At 41.9% G+C, this 20,865-nt stretch overlaps 1 protein-coding gene across 1 annotated transcript; it reads left to right on the plus strand.

Annotated features, from left to right (window-relative positions):
• On the plus strand, positions 1-19,775 carry LOC146627743 (lysine-specific demethylase RSBN1L-like). The gene is made up of 8 exons (XM_085359125.1): positions 1-484; positions 751-876; positions 1,273-1,946; positions 9,605-9,742; positions 9,874-10,016; positions 10,114-10,281; positions 10,583-10,694; positions 17,556-19,775. Exons 1-8 carry the CDS (start codon positions 1-3, stop codon positions 19,236-19,238), a joined length of 3,528 nt encoding a protein of 1,175 aa, XP_085215251.1. The 3' UTR covers positions 19,239-19,775.
• The last annotated feature ends 1,090 nt before the right edge of the window (positions 19,776-20,865 follow it).

Consider the following 20,865-nt stretch of genomic DNA (forward strand, 5'->3'; position numbering starts at 1 on the left):
ATGGCCGAGTCCGTGGACTCCATGCATTTCGCAGCAAACAGCAAAACAAATTCCCCTAAACCCCTGATAGCTAAGCGACCGCCGGAGAGTCGTCCGCAGTCTTCCAGCGACATTTTCCCACCGCCCCCAAAGAAGGTCCGGGTGGAGGAGAAGGGCCTGAAGCACAGGAAACTGAACGGAGAGGTGTGCGCAGGGGAAAAACACAACGGGAAGCAGAGTTGTGGGAGCCCAGCGAAATGGAGTTTCGGCCCGGCCAAGGCGAGCCACTCCACCGCCGCCGCAGTGCCCGCCACCCCTGTCCGGAAAATATTCAAAATCAGCAACTTCCTCGCGTCGCCCCACAAAGTAAAAAAAGCGAAAGAGAAGCGACACAAGGAGAAGAGCAGCGAAGCGCAGCAGAGCCCGGGCGCTGCTGTGGAGAGAGTGAGCCCAGCTAGCTGCCATACAAAGCCCGAGAACGGCGACGTGAAAATGCTACAGAGAGGTAGGAGAGCCCAGCCGGGCTGCCCTGTTTGAACCGCGTTCACACACTTTATGGGCAAATTAAAACCCACCCGCGAAGCAGTACTGGTCATAAAAACACATTTTAGACATTATTACATAATTTACTGTAGCTCGGGCCCAGTGTTTATTGGGCCCAGATGGTGATATATAAACACACACGTGGAGCTGTTTGTCCGCCACTTATGTCTCCCAGCATGGATGCAGCAGCATTTCACCTCGCTGTCCTCTCTCGTTTCCCCTCCTCAGATGACCAGGTAAAGGAGAAAGACAGGGAGAAGAAGAAGGAAAAGAATAAAGAGTGGAAAAATCACAAACTGCCACCTGTCCACGAGATTGCCAGAGAAAACGGAGAAGTGGTTTCTCCGCAGAAAGGTAGTAATAAAATCCAGCATTGGGCAGGGGAGCTGAAAGTGAGAAACTACAGCACCGATTGTTTTTTGGGGGGATAATTTCAGGTTATTTCAAGCCCTTAAACATGTTTTGTATTTCAAATGTAAAAGCAGGTGGCTTCCATGTGACTAAATGCATTATTTTAGATATTATGCCAGAATTTTGGAAGTGTTTTCAGTTTTAAAAGGAAGTAAATGTCCTAAATGCAATGTAGAAACATGGAAATATAACACAGCAGAGCAAATGAACTCACCTTTGAAGAGTTGCCAAAAGATCAGCTGTTTCAAAGTAAACTTTACTCGTAATATCAGTTTAGCTAGAGATTACAGGCTGCAAAAGCTGCTTGTTATTTTAAACACGATCTTGTCTGTATGACAGAGTCTAAAGAGAAGCCCAAGGCTGGTTCTGAGGAAGACCTCCTTCTGAAGAAGCTCAAGAAGAAGAAGAAAAAGAAGCACAAAGATGGCGAGCGGACGAAGGAGAGGCAAGGCAGACCCAAAATGTACCACCGCTCGTGCCAGACTGTGTGTTCAGGGGTGTCCCTGGGTCTGCCGGAGTTGCTCAATCAGATTAACGTGAACAGCGACAGCAGCAGTCTCAACCACAGTGCCGCACAACACCACCAGGATGCTGCTGTTTCTGCGGCTACCTCCACCTCCATCTCCTCCATGGTCAGAGAGAGGCTCAGCTACAGCTCCCCGCTGCACTGCAGCCCGGCCCCGGGCACGGCTGGCCTGGAGTTCAGACGTCTGATTCACATCGAGCAGCAGGCCAACGGAGGTGCGTCTGTGGTGCACGCCTACAACGAGGAGCTGGCCTGCCTTTCTCCGGCAGAGATGCAGCGCTTCGCCGATGAATTTGTGACCCTGTCGTTCAGCGATGACGAGGCCCAGGCAGCGTGTTTCGTGATGGGAATCATCCACGGAGCTGCGTCCTACCTCCCAGACTTCCTGGACTACTTCTCCTACAAGTTCCCCAACGCACCGGTGAAAATGGAGGTGCTCGGGAAGAAGGACATAGAGACGACCACCATGGCCAACTTCCATTCTCAGGTGAGAATGAGTTTTGGTTTTTAATTTTAGTTTCTGTGCTGGAAAGCATGAAAAGGAGAGGATGCTCAAGTGTCTGCTTTGATACTGTAAAGTGTCACTTTGTAGTCTGGAGGCGTGAGCAGCTCAGACTCTAACAGTGACAGGCTGAAACACCACTTCAACAGTCTTTGTCCGCACTGTTACCGGGTAGAGCTTTTTGGGACTCGTGCTGTCAGAGGGTTTCTGTCTTCAAGTGGTCTCATTGAGCTGTGAGCGCGAATGGTGTGTGTCTTGAAAACCTCTTCAAGGGCACCTTCAGGTGGACTCACACCTTTAGTTCAGGTGCTTCAAGAGAACAGGAAAAAAAGGTTATAGCAGTGTTTCAGATACTTATATTTTTCCTGAGGTGTCAGGTAAACACAACTCTTAACTTTTGCTTTCTTCTAGCTGAATTTCAGCAGATCATAGGTCATGTTGTTATCAGTTTACTTAGCAGGTTTCCTTTTGGTTTTGTTCTAGATTCCTTTTTACTCAGATGATTCAAAATTGACAAGATGTAAACAGATCAGACATTTTTTTGCACAGCATTTGTTGTGAATCAGACACTTAAGCATTTTCTACAGTCAGTCAAAAAAAAAAGTTTCTTACAGGAAGTGTTTTCTTTTTAAATTATTAAACTTGTAAGCTGCATCACTTTGCATAAGAAGTGTCCACCTACCCATGGCCAGAATTTCATGGTAGCAACAACAAGATTGGATGGAAATATAAATGAGGACAGCTGAGCTTTTGCCTGGTGGATGTAGTCAATAGAAAGAAAATACTTCCTATAAGAAATAGCTCAAAACAGTGTTTGCTCAGGTAGGCGATTTCCATTTTGTTATATTCAAGGCAGATATCTCCAAATATATTTCCAAGCACTACAGACCAGAGCAAAAAAAATATGTATGTGTGATTTTTGGCATGAATTGCTCCTTTAAAACATGGTCCATGCATTAGAATAAATTAACTCTTAATTTGAGTTTCAGGTGTCTGAAGAAGTGCCAGGACCTAACTTTTCATTTTATCAGTAATCGGTCTGCATCTGTTTTTACTGACAGTGTCTTAGTGAAGAAATCATGAGTTAAAGGACATCCAGCTCATATTCAGCCATCGGTTTAACATGCTCGCAGAATTTTGGCGAATCAATTTAGGTCAAGAAAAATAAAAATTATTCATGCCAGAGACCCCTTGCTGGGAAGAAAATTATTCCAAGGGCTCTCTCTCCTTCGCTCTCGCTTTCTCGATTGGACTGATATTCCAAGTGCTTTGTAATCAGATATTGCTTCTGCTTGTCTGGCATCATGACTTTAACATAAGGCAGATGGTGCATTTCATCCTGTTGCTAGACTCACTAAAACCAAACTTTGTGCAACTGTCAGCAGATTTTCCCGATTTATCTCCTTTGGGATTAATGTTGCTTTATGATATGGATCCTGGAACAGAGTTATCACACAGTATTGTGCAAAAATATTGAGCCAGCCCCCACTTCTTTGTATTTTGCTTTAAAGGAGCCAGATTTTCTTGTAATCTTTAAAGTGGTCTTCAGCAATAGTTCTCCATGGTTTCCAAAGGTCTTTTTAGTTGAATCAAATGAGAAATTTTCTCAAATTTTGAAATGTCAAAGATAACACAGTTTGACAGGTGTAAAATTGTATTTTTGGAACAATGTGATTCCCAAAGCTGAAAACTTTGGAGAAACGCCTCTGAGGTATGCCAGACTTTTGGCTCATATGTATGGAGGAGGCGAGATGTACAAAACGAGTATCTACAGCCATCTATAATACATGGTGGAGGCTTTGTCATGGTGTTGGGGATCTTGTAAACATAGACCTATGAATGCAGAAAAGTACCTTGAGATTTTGATCCACTCTGCAATACCATCTGGAAAGCCTCTGATTGCCAAGGCTTCATTTTTCAGCATGACAGTGATCCAAAACTCTCTGACAGTGCAGAAAAAGCATACATGGGATAGCAAAACGCACACAACGAGTCATGGATTGGCCTCCCCAGAGTCCAGACCTCAATTGGAGCAGTTTGGGATTATCAGCAAACTCTGTTTTTGCCAGATATACTGTATTTCCATGCTTGTACGTGTTTTTAACAAATCGCTGCACCTGCGATGTAGCTTTATATTTTGACTTTATTTATATAATTATTCATTCATCCATTCATGTTTTCAATTCAGTTTATTTCAAGTTTATTTCCACTGTGGGTTCTCTCATCTCCGCTGAGCTTTTATTAGTTCAGTGCTAGTTTAGGCACGATGTAAAAAGTTCAGAAGGGTGCACAACACAAACACCACCAGCTGACTCGGGTGTGTTCATTCACAATGAACTCATCCGAAACTCTGGCTGATTGGGACCCACACCCAGTTTCACACCTTGGCTCAGGCGATTAGAGGATCATCAGGGGGTCCTTTTGACCCTCTGTGGGGGGATACTCCCACTAGGTTTATATCTGGGACTCGCCACCATTTGACCTTAGAACTGAAGAAGCTTCTCGGATGAGAGGTGAAACGTCTTCAAGTAACTTAAAGAAGTCCAGACGCTTTTCTTTGCAAGCTCCTTTGACTACGATGACCTGGATGACTGAGAACCTTCACAGACATAAGCTAAAAACTAGTTTTCAGACCCAAAGAACCAATCTAGTGACTGAAGAAAGCTAAATCATGTATTTAAGTTGACAGTTACGTGAAAATTGTATGCAGAAAAAAACTTTTTCACTCTAACGTGGGTTTTATTCATCAGAAATCAGTCAAAAAATCCTCAAACAAAGAAACCGAGTAAAAGAGGAGAGAATACATTGTTTATAATATTATGGCAAAAAAAGAAAGATTTTGTCTAAGATATATGTATGTGTCTGTAAGTGACATGTGCAACAATGTAGCCCACACAACAAATTACAACATGAAAGTTCACAGTAGAGTAAGAAAACACAGAGCAACTAATAAAAATGCAAGCATGCAGCATTAAATATAACACACATCAGCGTAAAGTTAATGGTCACAGATCTGGTTCTTCTTTAGCCATCATTTAAGATGAGTTTAGACTTTCTGAATGTCTTAAATCTCTAAAGGATACATATTACTGACAGTAAATTGATACATGTTATATTACCTCAGTGGTGTCAGTTGTAAAACTGTGTTAAAACTGTGCAACAATGTATTGTGGGCACTTTTGTCCTCCTGCCTTTATTTTGGTATTGCAGTAATTTGTGAAATTAATAAAACAGAGAAAATTATAGCTTAAGAAATATTATAGAAATGAAATGCCTCTGGTTTCAGAACTTTGATAGCGTGATTAGAGAAAGATGTAAGTGGTTTGATAAGAGGCAGATGCCCGAGGCCAGGAGGTTATACAATATGGTGACGCTAATCTCTAAACCTGCTTACCAGCTCTTAACAGTGCTGCTCAGATTTAATTTAATTGTTTTTTATGTATTTGTCCATCGTTGTTAAACCAAAATGATTCCATTATGTTTGTTACTGGAAACACAAAGAAACTGTTTGTAAGCAGTGTACCTCCTGGTCCAAGCAATTTGTTAGTTTGGCTGCAGAAATGCAAATAAAACTGAAGTGTCAGCATGTGTTTGTAATCCATTACCTGTGTTACACACATTAATGTCATTAATATAGAAGCTAATTTGTCCTTGTGCAATACCTGCTTTAGTGTCTCAAGATGTAGGTTTAAGCCCCACTTTGAGCAGTAATAATTAAACCAGGTCACACACAGATCACCTTCAAATGCTTTAAGATCTTGAATGATACTGTTTCTTACTATTTTACTACTCTCCCTTTTAGCCATAACAATTATTTAATTAGATTATTATCCTCTGAATGTGTCAGTAATTGTTGAGCTGCTACCTCTGTGGAAATTAGAAATGAAAATTGGAAATGAGAAGCTGTTTTCTCCCCCTGATTTGAAAACAGGAATAATGAGAGCTCTTTTCTAGTGAACTGTGTAGGTGATTTTTTTTTTCTTACATACGATTAAAAAATGCTTTCAGCTGACTATAATAGAATAGGAAGCCTTTATTGTCGTTGTATTCATGGCACAGTGAGATGGTGAAGCCCCCCTGAGTAAAGTGAGCGATGTACTCGCGGCCGTGTCGCTGTCAGACATGTCGGAGTTTCTCCAGACACTAAGCTCACATGTGGGAGTAATGGATTGTAGTATTGCACGTGTTTTATTGCACGGCTTGACTTGAGAGTGCTTTGTGTCACAGACCGAGTAGACATGGGTCTACAGTTTACACTTTAGGAATCCCTGTTTTTAGATCACGGTTTATGATGTGACTTATTCTGGGCTCAAATCATTTTACATAGTTAACAAAGTGAAAAATGCATAAAAAATCTTTTAATAAAAGAAAAATGGGATACAGATTCTTGAAGGTTTTAGTGGACATGGTTTTGGCTGGTGAGAACATGTTTTAGGGGAACATTTGGTCTGTTTAGCTATTACACGTTCCCTCATTGCAAATCTTTGCACATTATGCTGAACATTTTTTTTAAACATTTAACACATGTACCTGTAAATGAATAAAAACTCAAATCGTCTAACTCCTGTTGCCTCGGTTATCACATCTCCGCTTTGTGGTGTGATGCATGGAGATGTACTTCTATAATATGCTGTTTTATGCATTTCCATTTATTTTCTGTGGTTGGTAAGACAACAGCAGAGGAGAGATGACAGGAAATGGGTGAAAAGTCCTTTGCTGGTTACAAGCTAGGGTCATTTAGTTAATGGTTTGCGCCTCGACATTGAAACCGCAGGGCTGCGTTAATTGATTGTAATTTCTAACGCTGTTATTCAGCCCTTGCAGGATGTTTAACTGTCTTCCCCTTTGTGTAAACACCGTTTTTCCTGGTTAATGGCCATTTGGTGGTTAACTACACCTGTATGCAAGATTAGGTCCTGTGGAGTTAAAGACGTTGAATCTGTTTTATTATTTGACAGAAATCTATGCAGTGTCCTGCCATTTCTAACTGTCTGATAAGCAGAATGACTTTTATGGTTCAGTGAATAATATTCCAATTAACAAAATAACTTTAAATAATTAATTTATCACCATGCAGCTGATTTTCCTTCAGCTCTGGGTAAAAACTTTCTATGCATAACATAGACACATGCATTGCTGATCTTCTGGGATTTTCCAACAAAACCGTCTTTAGGGCTTAGAGGATTCTTGGCACATTTTGGTCTCCTTAGTAGTAACTAAGCATTTTTTTAAAATTCCACAGCTTACCTGAGTATTGTTACTGACAATATCCAAGCCTTTATGACCACAGTGTACCCATCTGATGCCTGAACATTACAATGGATTCACTGTACTCAAATAGCCTCCATGGATCTTAATCCAGCAGAGCACCTTTGGGAAATGCAGCCAATAAACCTGCAGCAGCTGTGTGATGCTATCTTATCAATATGGACCAAAATCTGATGAACGTTTCCAGCCCCTTGTTCCAAAACCTAAAGCAGTTCTGAAGCCAAAATGAGGTCCAATCTGGTGCTAGTGAGGTGTACCTATTAAAGTGGCCAATGAGTGCATTTTTAGTGTCCTTAAGTATTACAGGAGTTATCAATAATAATGAAATACAGCAGGAAAATAAATCCACTAACAAAGAATAGCATCAAATGCAGAAAAAAAGATTGTTTGTTCCAAAAATCATGTAGAGAAAACCCAGAAAGTGCCGACTTTGTTGTGACAGAACAAATTACATTTTGGTTAAAAAAAGCCCCCCTACAATAGAAAATTAGTGCTATCGCTGTTTGGCTGTCTCAAAGAACAGAACTTAAACTCTTTGTGTGAAATGTGTGTTGGGAGATTACCTGTACTATCTCTGTGTAATGTATTTATCATATAAACATCATCTGTTTATGGTCTGTTGACATATTCTGACATATGTTTACTAAATAAACAAATCTTCTGCTCTAAAATTTCCACCAAGATGAATCCAGTTGGATCTTTTGTTAATGCAATGTGTTATCATTAAAACCTTATCACTACAAACCCTTAATGATTAGTTAGGGGTTAAAATTAGAAGTACTTGCGGTACATTACGATGCAGGAAGGAAACAAACAGCCTTGTGGCAGATTGTGACAAATGATAAAACTTTATGAAGTGCTGTACGTCATCATGTCTGCTCCATTGCATTTTGTGTTACAGATTTTTAAGTCTTCAGTCTGTCAGACTGTTTGTCCTCTTAATACTGTTTGTCTTCTTAATGAGGGCTTTATTAAGGGCAGGTGAAGTGGAAGGGTTCCTCCATTTATGTTATGAATGCATAGACTGTGTTAACCTCAGCTGCTAGATGAACATGCCTATAAAAGGTGTATATAATGTTTTAAAAGTAGGGCTGCCACTATTAGTCGACTAGTCACGATTGCGTCGACTATCAAAATCGTCGACGACTAATTTAATAGTTGACGCATCGTTTGAAGCTTTGCAAGATCCCAAAAGACGCAGGAATAAGTAGTAGGTTTTAAGAGTGTAATAACGGACTGAAACAGAAGATGGCAGCACTGCATGTACAAGGATGCCAGCTGCCGTTAAACCCCGAAGAAGAAGAAGCGGTGTCCTGTATCGTAGCTGTGTCCAAATTCAGGAACCGCATCCTCCTGTGCCCGCATTTGTAGGCCAATTACGTTACAGCGACACGACGAAGACTGTCCAAATTCGAAGACTCCGACAAATGAGCCCTTCGTTTCCCCAAATTTGAAGGATGGGTCGGATGTATACTTCGTGGCCCAACCTATCCCAGAATTCATAGCGCGGCCCTGCTCAGTTTCCAACAATGGCGGCAGCTAGTTGGTTTTAATAATACTCTTATTATTCTTTCTGGGTCACAAAATAAACGTTTAACATATTTTCAGACGAGTATGTAGCTGTGTAAACCTCAAATATCTGCTCAGTTTATCAAGACACCACATATTTTCAAAAGCGCTCCGACGTTTTCGGAGACGTCTGTTACCCACTAGCTCGATAGCTAGCCGGGGGCAATGCTCACTGCAGCCGGTGGGCAAATCGTTTTCAAACCACCGCAGTCTTTCGCTACTCAGGTTAAACATATGGAAGTCACTTAGATAAGTTAAAAATGTTATTGTTTGGCTTTTATCAGTATTTTATTTGTTCCTGAGTAAATCGGTTTGGCTGAGATTAAAGTTATAGTTTTTACACAGCTGAATAACGTCAAGCAGACAACTGATTATCAGAAGTGTGAGATGCTCGAGAATATACTCCGGTGTCCTGTTATATTTTAGATACCAAGGAGCAGACGGCTGAGTTTATTAAACTTCACCGAACAATCTGCAAATTTCATTAAAATGTAATAAACTATCATCTTGTCTTTATTTTTAGTTAGCACATATCTTAAACACTTAAAGCTGTAAACTAATGATAGTTATATAAGAGCAGATGCTGCTGGTGCAATAAGCGGTACGTTTTATGTCCAGTGGATGATGATCTGATTAGTCGACTAATTGCAAAAATAATCGGTGACTAGTCGACTATCAAAATAATCGTTTGTGGCAGCCCTACTTAAAAGCATCTTGTGCAGCAGTAAAACAGCGTGTCAGGTTAACATTTAGATTTATTATTACCTGCTGAGTCTAATCTGTGTCCTCTGCGGCGCCTCCTGCAGGTGAAGCGGACATATTCCCAGGGAACATACCGAGCTGGGGCCATGCGGCAGGTCAGTCTGGTCGGAGCTGTGGATGAAGAGGTCGGAGACTACTTTCCCGAGTTCATCAGCATGTTAGAGAAGTCTCCTTTCCTGGAGGTTTGTTTGCTTGCATCTGTATTTCTGCACAGCACTGGAGTCAGTGGCGTGTCAACATCTGTTTAACTTCTGCCTGTGAAGTGCTGCAAGGTGTTATGTAACCCGACGTTTCTCGTCCTGTGTTTGTGCAGCGGACCCTGCCCTGGGGAACTTTCTCCAGTCTGCGGCTGCAAAGCCCCACAGAGAGTGACGACGGCCCCATCATGTGGGTCAGACCTGGAGAACAGATGATACCTCTGGCAGACATGCCAAAATCACCTTTCAAAAGGAAAAGGTGTGTTCGCCCTGTCTTTAAAGCAGCTGCATTTATCTTTTAGGGGTACCTGCACATCTCGAATTTGTTGTGACTCTTGTAAATAAATGTATTTCAGGTCCACCAATGAGATAAAGAACCTGCAGTACCTTCCTAGAACCAGTGAGCCCAGAGAGATGCTGTTTGAGGACCGGACGAGAGCTCACGCTGACCACATCGGTCAGGGCTTTGAGAGGCAAACTACTGCAGCTGTCGGTGTGCTGAAGGCTGTGCGCTGTGGAGAGGAGTGAGTTCAAAGTGACATCTTCTTATGTTTTTAAGCTTATCACTTAAACATCTGTATAAGAACAGCTGTGTATTATATATTAGACTAACAGAGATGGTTACAAATTTTATGAAGGTAAAACGGCAGCAGTCAAGACAGGCAATGTAAAATACTGACATTTACAGTCAAGGTCAGCTTATTATTTGTGTGCTGTTAATTCCAAATATCATGATATTATATAATAATATGTCTACAGTAGCTTTTGCGTCTTTTTCTTTGCTGATTAGAGATTGATCACAAACGTTGTGTGTATTCTTTACAGCAGCGACACTGCTGCGCGGATCACCAAAGACGTTGTGTGTTTCCACGCAGGAGATTTTCCAGATGTGGTTATGAGGCTGCAGCTGGATCTCCACGAACCCCCACTCTCTCAGGTGGGCCGGCGTTTTTAACAGTGTCTAGGGGTACATGCCAGATATAAATAAATATTTTTTTGTCTCTCAGATCACGTCTTCTTTAAAAAGTGTGCAAATATAAATTTTAAAATGATAAAAAATAATAATTAATAGATTGCCTATATTTGCAGCCCATATCTTTCAACACACTGTATAGTAGGGGTGCAACGATACACGAAATTCACGGTTCGGTTCGATACTTTGGTGTCACGGTTCAATATTTTTTTCGATACAAAAAAAATGTTCATGCCTTTTGAATTTGTCATTTATTAAAATTATAAATATATATTTTAACTCAAAAGTACAGTTTTTAAATTTAACCCTTGTGTAGGGCTGGGCGATATGACCCAAAATTCGTATCTCGATATTTTTTACCTAGACGGCGATATAAGATATATATCTCGATTTTTTTTTTTTTTTTAAAGCCATAAAGTAGGAACAAAAAGAGAGTTCTTAGTCAAAGCTGTGTCCCAGATGTCACACAGGCACTTTTATTAACATAGAGCATAGATGTACATAAAATTTACTCAAAAATAAATTATGAGCATTTATTAAATAATAATGCTCCATAAATAAAAGAAAACAATGTTGTTTTTGTGCATAAAAAAAAGCTCACAATTGTGGAGTCAAAATGTAAACTAAAAGACGCTGAGCACAATAACAAAGACAGATTTCACAGCTGCTCTGTTCCCAACTTCTACTGTGTGACTGACAGCTTTGAGTTTGAAATCCTCTTCGTAACCACATCTCTTAACAGGTGCCATTTATGGTCCTTATACACACACAATACGGTAATATTACGTTGAAGCACAGTACGTATCTGACAAGCCATCAAGCGGTGCAGCACCGTAGCTTACCAAAGTCGTACTAAAACATTTTTTGACAGATTGCTGAGCGCCGTGTTCCACATAAAATCGGTTCATGGCCATCAAGCACAACCAGAATTCATACATAAGGCGCGCTGTCAACTTTTGAGAAAATGCAAGGATTTTAGGCTATGCAGCGCCTCTGGGCTGCATGGAGTTAGCGTGGTTAGCTAGCTAACACATTGACGGCGTCCAGCCCCACGCACGGGTCGATGCGCAGTAACTCGTTAACGGAGATTTGCCGTGTTCATCTTGTCGCTTCCTGCAGGTAAAGCGATGGGGGAGGAGGGGGAGTTGTGTTCAGTGAAGGAGGGGCGAGGCCGAGTAACGTAAAGACAAAAGTGGACTAAAGAGAGGCAAACCTGCGGCTCCACAAGTATAGTTATGACGTAACATAGACTATATCGATATAAAGGATATTGTCACATCTTATATCTCGTATAAAAATATATCGATATTTTTTTAAAAACTCGATATATCGCCCAGCTCTACCCTTGTGCGTGTTTTTTATTTTGACAGCGAATGCGCACCTGTGGACCACTTATGTGCAGCCCTGGTTATTATTTAGCTCGTCATATTGCAGCCACAGAAATTATTTTGTCCATGAAACTATAAAGCTTCACTTTCTTTTTGCCTTATAGTCTGATTTGTCATAACTTCTCCGTTTTGTGGTAAGCTTTTCTTTGGCTGTCACTTCTTCACCCTGACCTGTCTTATTTGGCTCAGCAGAACTGAAATATAAATCCTGATGCTTTTACACACGCACTCACATAACGGTCAGCGATTCTCTGCGCGATCAACCTCTCACATGTTTAAGCTGCGGGAGATTTCACTCGTCATGTTTGCATAGTAAGCTAACGATTAATAAGACGATGTCAGAGGAATTGGTGCACAAATTATCATCACTCACCAATCAGTGCTGTCCGAGCGATTGCAAAGTGAAAGCAAAAAAACAAGCGCAAATTCAAACGCGATTTCAATATGTCACATATTGACAGTGGCTCACCGATGCCAATGACATAATTACCCAGCTACATTTCCGAAAGAATGCAAAAGCATTGACATATATTTTTCCTTCCTACAATAGCCCGACGGGCAGGACAGAGATAGATTTTGGTAGCCCGACTGGAAAAATCGCTAGCCCCTGGACGTCGGGCTAGCGATATTGCGAGCCCTGTATCTGATTGAGGAATCATGCATCTTTGGAAAAGAGAGTTTATTACAGAGAATCAGAATCAGAAAGGGTTTTATTGCCAAATGTTGAGCGGGTTTACAACATTAGGAAATTGCTGCGGTGCTTCAGTGCAAACATACTGTTATAAATTAAGCTTAAATAGACATGAAAATAAAAATGAGAATAAGAATTAAAAGTGCTAAGTAGATAGATAGATATATACATGATATATACATGAGTGCAGGTGGTGATCAGTCCCAAACATGGAATGATGCAGAAATGGCTCTTTCCGAAATAAAAGCTATACTACAGCTTCTTCTGGGCTATATTCTCAGCAGCATATTAAACATAACAGGTCCCCATGCATTTTTAATTTGTCATTTATTAAAATTATAAATATATATTTTAACTCAAAAGTACAGTTTTTAAATTTAACCCTAACCCTTGTGCGTGTTTTTTATTTTGACAGCGAATGCGCACCTGCGGACCACTTATGTGCAGCCCTGGTTATTTAGCTCGTCATATTGCAGCCACAGAAATTCTTTTGTCCATGAAACCATAAAGCTGCACTTTCTTTTTGCCTTATAGTCTGATTTGTCATAACTTCTCCGTTTTGTGGTAAGCTTTTCTTTGGCTGTCACTTCTTCACCCTGACCTGTCTTATTTGGCTCAGCAGAACTGAAATGCTTTTACACGCTCACTCACATAATTTCAGCGATCCTCTGCGCGATCAACCTCTCACATGTTTAAGCTGCGGGAGATTTCACTTGTCATGTTTGCATAGTAAGCTAACGATTAATAAGACGATGTCAGAGGAATTGGTGCACAAATTATCATCACTCACAGATCAGTGCTGTCGCTCTCTATACACAGTTCGCACGATTGCAAAGTGAAAGCAAAAAAACAAGCGCAAATTCAAACGCGACTTCAATATGTCACATATTGACAGTGGCTCACCGATGCCAATGACATAATTACCCAGCTACATTTCTGAAAGAATGAAAAAGCATTGACATATATTTTTCCTTCCTACAATAGCCCGACGGGCAGGGCAGAGATAGATTTTGGTAGCCCGACTGAAAAAATCGCTAGCTCCGGGACGTCGGGCTAGCGATATTGCGAGCCCTGTATCTGATTGAGGAATCACTCATCTTTGGAAAAGAGAGTTTATTACAGAGAAATGGCTCTTTCCAAAATAAAAGCTATACTATCCGCTTCTTCTGGGCTATATTCTCAGCAGCATAAGGAGAATCATGTGCTAACGGCTGTCTAAATGACTCGGGTAAAGTTTGTAGCATGCATGCTTGTTGTTTTTGTACTAGGATGATGTAAATGTGCAGTCATATTTGTTATGTTCCCACTAGTGCTTTCAGGTTAATCTCGTTGAAATGACATTAACGCCACAACATGGCAAATCTCCGTTAACGAGCTACCCCTGATTGCCCCGTGCATGGGGCTAGACGGCCAACACGTTAACGAGCTAACTGCGCTAACACACTAGTTCCCACACATGTAATTGAGCATTGCGTGGCACATCCAACATACTGTTTTACTTTAGTCCATGACGCGCTTACCTTCAGGGTCATACGTCACATGAAAACCAAAATAATTCCAAACGCCAGATCTGAATGAGGGTGGGGGAGGTTCAATTTGCCATGTTGCAAGGAGAGCTTAACTTCTGTCTCACTAGCTTGCCCTGCGCTCTTCCTTCTGACTATGCTGTCTGTGTTGAGCACTCAGTGGATCTGCGCTCGACAGTGTAGCCTAGGCGGAGTAGTCGAACGCAGATTCACTGAGCGCTCAACACAGACAGCATCGTCAGAAGGAAAGTTGATGAAATAAATTACAAATTTTGTATTGTTCGATACATATGCGTACCGAACCGAAAGCACTGTATCGAACGGTTCAATATCGATACGAATATCGTTGCACCCCTACTGTATAGCTCATAAAATCAGCAGCAGTAATTTAAAAGGTCGTATAAATACAGAGTGCACCACCTGTTCTGCACTGAACAGCAGCCGGACTTGGTTGTTGGGCTATAAAACACATATGCTGGCTTTTTGGAATATCCCCAATTTTTCCCTCCCCGGGGCAAATGTAGATGTTTTAATTTGCTATTTCAGTGGTCTTCCTCTGGGAGAATTTAACTCCATAAATGATTAACCTGTAAAACACAATTCAGATCTTGCACTAATGGACACTGAGCATCAATAAGTCTCACCCACAGCGGAGGGGAAACAGTTCATAGCTCTCTGTTGGCTTTTTATTGTGTGACGGTGCCTCTTTGTCAGCTGTCTGCTAAAAAACCCCCCACTGAAAATGACAAAAAGCTTTCTGTCAGATGGGATGCATTACTCAAAATTATAGAACCTAAAACTAGGCTTTTACAGGGAGTGCAGAATTATTAGGCAAGTTGTATTTTTGAGGAATAATTTTATTATTGAACAACAACCATGTTCTCAATGAACCCAAAAAACTCATTAATATCAAAGCTGAATGTTTGTGGAAGTAGTTTTTAGTTTTAGCTATTTTAGGGGGATATCTGTGTGTGCAGGTGACTATTACTGCGCATAATTATTAGGCAACTTAACAAAAAACAAATATATACCCATTTCAATTATTTATTTTTACCAGTGAAACCAATATAACATCTCCACATTCACAAATATACATTTCTGACATTCAAAAACAAAACAAAAACAAATCAGCGACCAATATAGCCACCTTTCTTTGCAAGGACACTCAAAAGCCTGCCATCCATGGATTCTGTCAGTGTTTTGATCTGTTCACCATCAACATTGTGTGCAGCAGCAACCACAGCCTCCCAGACACTGTTCAGACAGGTGTACTGTTTTCCCTCCTTGTAAATCTCACATTTGATGATGGACCACAGGTTCTCAATGGGGTTCAGATCAGGTGAACAAGGTGGCCATGTCATTAGTTTTTCTTCTTTTATACCCTTTCTTGCCAGCCACGCTGTGGAGTACTTGGACGCGTGTGATGGAGCATTGTCCTGCATGAAAATCATGTTTTTCTTGAAGGATGCAGACTTCTTCCTGTACCACTGCTTGAAGGTGTCTTCCAGAAACTGGCAGTAGGACTGGGAGTTGAGCTTGACTCCATCCTCAACCCGAAAAGGCCCCACAAGCTCATCTTTGATGATACCAGCCCAAACCAGTACTCCACCTCCACCTTGCTGGCGTCTGAGTCGGACTGGAGCTCTCTGCCCTTTACCAATCCAGCCACGGGCCCATCCATCTGGCCCATCAAGACTCACTCTCATTTCATCAGTCCATAAAACCTTAGAAAAACCAGTCTTGAGATATTTCTTGGCCCAGTCTTGACGTTTCAGCTTGTGTGTCTTGTTCAGTGGTGGTCGTCTTTCAGCCTTTCTTACCTTGGCCATGTCTCTGAGTATTGCACACCTTGTGCTTTTGGGCACTCCAGTGATGTTGCAGCTCTGAAATATGGCCAAACTGGTGGCAAGTGGCATCTTGGCAGCTGCACGCTTGACTTTTCTCAGTTCATGGGCAGTTATTTTGCGCCTTGGTTTTTCCACACGCTTCTTGCGACCCTGTTGACTATTTTGAATGAAACGCTTGATTGTTCGATGATCACGCTTCAGAAGCTTTGCAATTTTGAGACTGCTGCATCCCTCTGCAAGATATCTCACTATTTTTGACTTTTCAGAGCCTGTCAAGTCCTTCTTTTGACCCATTTTGCCAAAGGAAAGGACGTTGCCTAATAATTATGCACACCTGATATAGGGTGTTGATGTCATTAGACCACACCCCTTCTCATTACAGAGATGCACATCACCTAATATGCTTAATTGGTAGTAGGCTTTCGAGCCTATACAGCTTGGAGTAAGACAACATGCATGAAGAGGATGATGTGGACAAAATACTCATTTTCCTAATAATCCTGCACTCCCTGTATAAGCTGCCAAACTTAAAAAACAAAAGTGTGGAGGCGACTAAAGTGGATACTGCTGATAAGACACTCACTATGCCCATGAGTGTCACTCTAAAGCTAAAAATTAACTTAAATTAACAGAAAACTAACACTCACAGGGTGCTAAACTTAGCTCTGGAATCTTAAATATTGAGCTGCTGGCAGGTATTTTGTTGGCGTTACAGCCTTCAGTTGCACCTTGTGGAGTCTAATGTTTTCCTCTTCTGCATATGACGTGTCGGCTCTGGCAATTGGCAGATGAAAGGCAGGGTGTTGCTCTTCTCTCCACCTTTAACTGTTTGGCAACTACACCAAAAATTGTATCAGTGATCATTCACCCAAATAAGTTCATAGCAAGTTTTTTAGTGAGAAGCTCTCATGATTTGCTTCAGTTGACCAAATTAACAGCAAAACAAATCAATGAGTTTGCTTCATTTTTAGATAACAAGTTATTCCAAAATTCCGGTTCCTGAAAATGGGATATGTGAGGTGGGACTAACTCACCTCACCCCTGTGCACACCAACAGAACTGTTCGTGAATATATTTGCACACTCTGGTTGTTGAGACCATATTTAAAACCCTAACATTTCATTTGTAAGTGAAAATTGAAGAGTGTGTTTCTAATCATGCTGTTTCTCCTGGTTGTGTTAAAAGCAAATGTATTCTAATATATTTGTTATGACAGCATTAAAAACTGTTGGGGGTTTTCTCAAAAAACTTTCAGAAAGAGTGCCTAATGCTGCTTTAAGTGTAAGAAAACACAGATCTGCTATCACCGCAGGCATGTTTTCACTCTCTGAGGGGTTGTTGAATATCATGTGCTCCTGTCCTTGCCTCTACAGTGTGTGCAGTGGATCGATGACGCCAAGCTGAACCAGCTCAGGAGGGAGGGGATCCGATACGCCCGTATCCAACTCTACCACAATGACATCTACTTCATCCCCAGAGGAGTTGTCCACCAATTCAAGACAGTGTCTGCTGTCTGTAGTCTGGCCTGGCATATCCGACTTAAACAGTATCACCAACATGAAGAGAAGGAGGAGGAGGAGGTGGTTAAGGAAGAGGAGACATGTTCACCAAGACAAGTAACATGTTATATTAAAAAAGAGGAGGAAGAGGAGGAGGTAGAAGCGACGGAGTGTGACCTTGCTGTAAAGGCAGTGACGAAGCTGGAGGATGAGGAGGACACGGGGAAATGGGAGGGGGCACCCCCAGACACTCCGACACAGATTTTCAATGAGGAAGAGCGAGAGAACAGAGCTGACATGAAGGAGTTGTCAGCGGCACTGTCACTACCTTTGGTCAAGAAAGAAAGAGATGAATCTGCACTCAGTCCCACACTAATTGAACCTCAAGCCGAGGAAGATGTAAAAGAGGAAGGCAAAGGAGCTGCAGACACCTGTCAGACACTGCAGATGGACCACGAGGAGGGCAACAGAGCGGATAGTGCCCCTTCAAAGCCATCACAGCAGATTAGGAAGGAAAGTGATGTGGAAGAAGAGCGGCAGCACAAAACATCAGGACAGGGCCTGAAAGAGAAAAGTAAAGAGAGTATTCTGAGCACTTATAACGCACCCCAAATCAAAAAGGACAAAGATAAAGGCAGAAGAGAGAAGGATGAAAAGGAGAGGGTGAAAGAGAAGGAGAGGAAGGAAAAGGACAGGAGTAAAGAGAAGGAAAAGGATAAAAAAGACAGGGGGAAAGACAGAGAACGAGAGAAGGACCGGGTGAGAGAGCAAGAGAAAGTTAAGACTGAGGGAGGACGAGAGGGTTGCACAACGACGCAGATACTGCCGCAGATGAAGAAAAAAGAGGAAGAGGAACGGACGAGAGAGGGCGGTAAAACCGCCCCAACCAACCCGTCAGCTCAGAGAGACGAGAAGTGGGCCAAGGAGTGGGACTCAAAAACGCAACCCCATGTCAAGAGAGAGAAGGAGCATGACAAGGACCGGGCAAGCACGCCTGCTGCGGCTCACCCACGGCCAGACCGAGAGGAGGCTCGAGACTCCTGCACGCATAAACACAAGTCTTCCCATGGGAAGAAGGAGAAGAGTGGCCACAGGGAGGGCAAAGACGGCAGCGCGCTGGGAAAATGGGGGAGAGAAGACGGAAAAACTCACAAACCTGCGAACGTTCAGGTTAAGAAAGAAGTAAAGAAGGACAGAGATGTCAGCAGCAAAGAAGAGAAGAAGAAACCTGCTTCTGGTCCTGCCCAACTAGAACACAAACAACCACGGACACTGGTCACCTTTGACCTTTTTAAACCCATGGAGGCCCATCAAACTTTGGCTCTTTCCTTCACGGACAGTAGACCCAAGAGCCACCATCACAGTGACTCTCGAGGCTCCTCGTCTAAGCCTGCATCTGACAGTCGGACTGTTGCGCTCTGTAAAGGACCAAAAGTAAAGGACTCAGTGCCGGGTAAGCCCGGGTCAGCGCTACAGGATACAGCGCCACAGCAGCACTTATTAAAACAGCCCCTGAAAACACACACCCCCCAAACACAGAAAGACTTCTTAATATGAATGTCTAGATGTCTAGTCTGCTTTTCTTTTCCTTTTTTCTTTTTACTGTACAATTTGCGCCAAGGCTTTGGTAAAATATTTCAAAGTGCATCCTTACTTCAGATACCACAAAAGTGAGCGAAAGCTGCTTTGACATTGCCAGACCTCCTGTGACGCAGTGAAACGAGGGTGCGCTCTGCAGGTATTTTAACAAGGTCTAAGAATGTAAGCTAAGTAGCTCACTTCACGTTTGTTAGCAGATGTACGTAGGCTTTATATAAAATGTTATGTGACCCCGTGTGTCAGTGCCTGTGCACTACTTAGCTTCGCTCTTAAAGCACCTATTTTAGGTACTGGTCTCGCCAGTCTGAAAACAACCATCCGTACTCCCCTGCTGTAAGAACGACCTTTGTTCAGTGTTTGAGACATCAAGGAGATCCCTGTGATCTCTCTCAAATCATCTGTTTATCGTTGCTCATGCCGATTTGGAGGTTTGTTATTTTTAAACCTTCATATCAGAGCAAGTAGTTGTTTTCAGACTGGACTGTTGGACTCACACAGGGCTGTAAATGATACTGTATGTACCAAAACTGTACAGTATAGATGTTATTAGCACCAATGTGAGAAAATGTATACAGAAATTGCATATATTTTTTGTAAGACAGGTTTTATTTTCCATAGAACTTATTTATATCATTTACTGTCTGTTTTTATTTGAAACCGATGTATGTGAAAATTCTGTTGTAAATACATTTTATTTCCTAAGAATTGGTAGTGTGATTTATACTCTGATCAGAACCTCTCAATAAATGGTTCAAAATGTTGACTTGGTCAGCGTTAAAAGTCTCGCCTGTGTTTTGTATCAATGAGGTCACAGTCATTTGCCTTTCTGGCTGCTGGGTCAGGCATGCAAAGCAACAGTCAGGGCACAAGGCAGGTAAAGAAGAATGTGGAGGCAGGGGTGGGGCAGAAGGATATTATGATAGTAGTTAGACCTGTTATAATGGTTTGGAGATGGTTTTGCTACATAAAGTCAAGAGAAGAGGTGAAGATGCTTGTGTTTTCACTGGGAGCGACCAGGACAGGATTACAAATGAGTAGTTTGTGTGAGAGGGCAGGATGATAGGTATAGGGTGAGATGGAGGCAGATGATCCACTGTAGGGACCCCTAAAGGAAGGGGCAAAAAGAAACCTCAGATTATGGCAGGATGTATTCCAAATATGCTGTGAGTGTGAACTCTAAGCCCCTCCCACCAGAGAAAAACAGTAAAAATAAGTCGCTGCTTACTTTTGGCTCCATGTTGAGCAAAACTTGACTGGATCCTAGAAGAGGTGGTACTGTGGTGTTGTAGTCCAGGAGGAATCCCAAATGCGGATAAATTGAAGGGTTACATCAGGAAAAATCTATGCCAAATCAAACATGAGAATCCCAACTTCTTGGAGCATAAGGAAGCAGTACCTTCTTAACTTTAATTTTTATTTTCTCATCTAATACACCCTCCTGACCTGGAAATCAGTATGCCGTGCTGCAGGATCTCTAGGTTCCTGAAAATGCATCTGGAGCATAGGTTTGCTGGACAAGTTACAATAAAGGATACAAAGGTGTATAAGAGGAGTGTGACACACAGCTAGTGTAGTAGGAGGACTC

Source organism: Diplotaxodon limnothrissa, linkage group LG7 (assembly GCF_057381915.1).
Source record: "Diplotaxodon limnothrissa isolate DT_005_m linkage group LG7, D_limnothrissa_male_GT1.1, whole genome shotgun sequence".
In the NCBI taxonomy this organism is placed as follows: Eukaryota; Metazoa; Chordata; class Actinopteri; order Cichliformes; family Cichlidae; genus Diplotaxodon; species Diplotaxodon limnothrissa.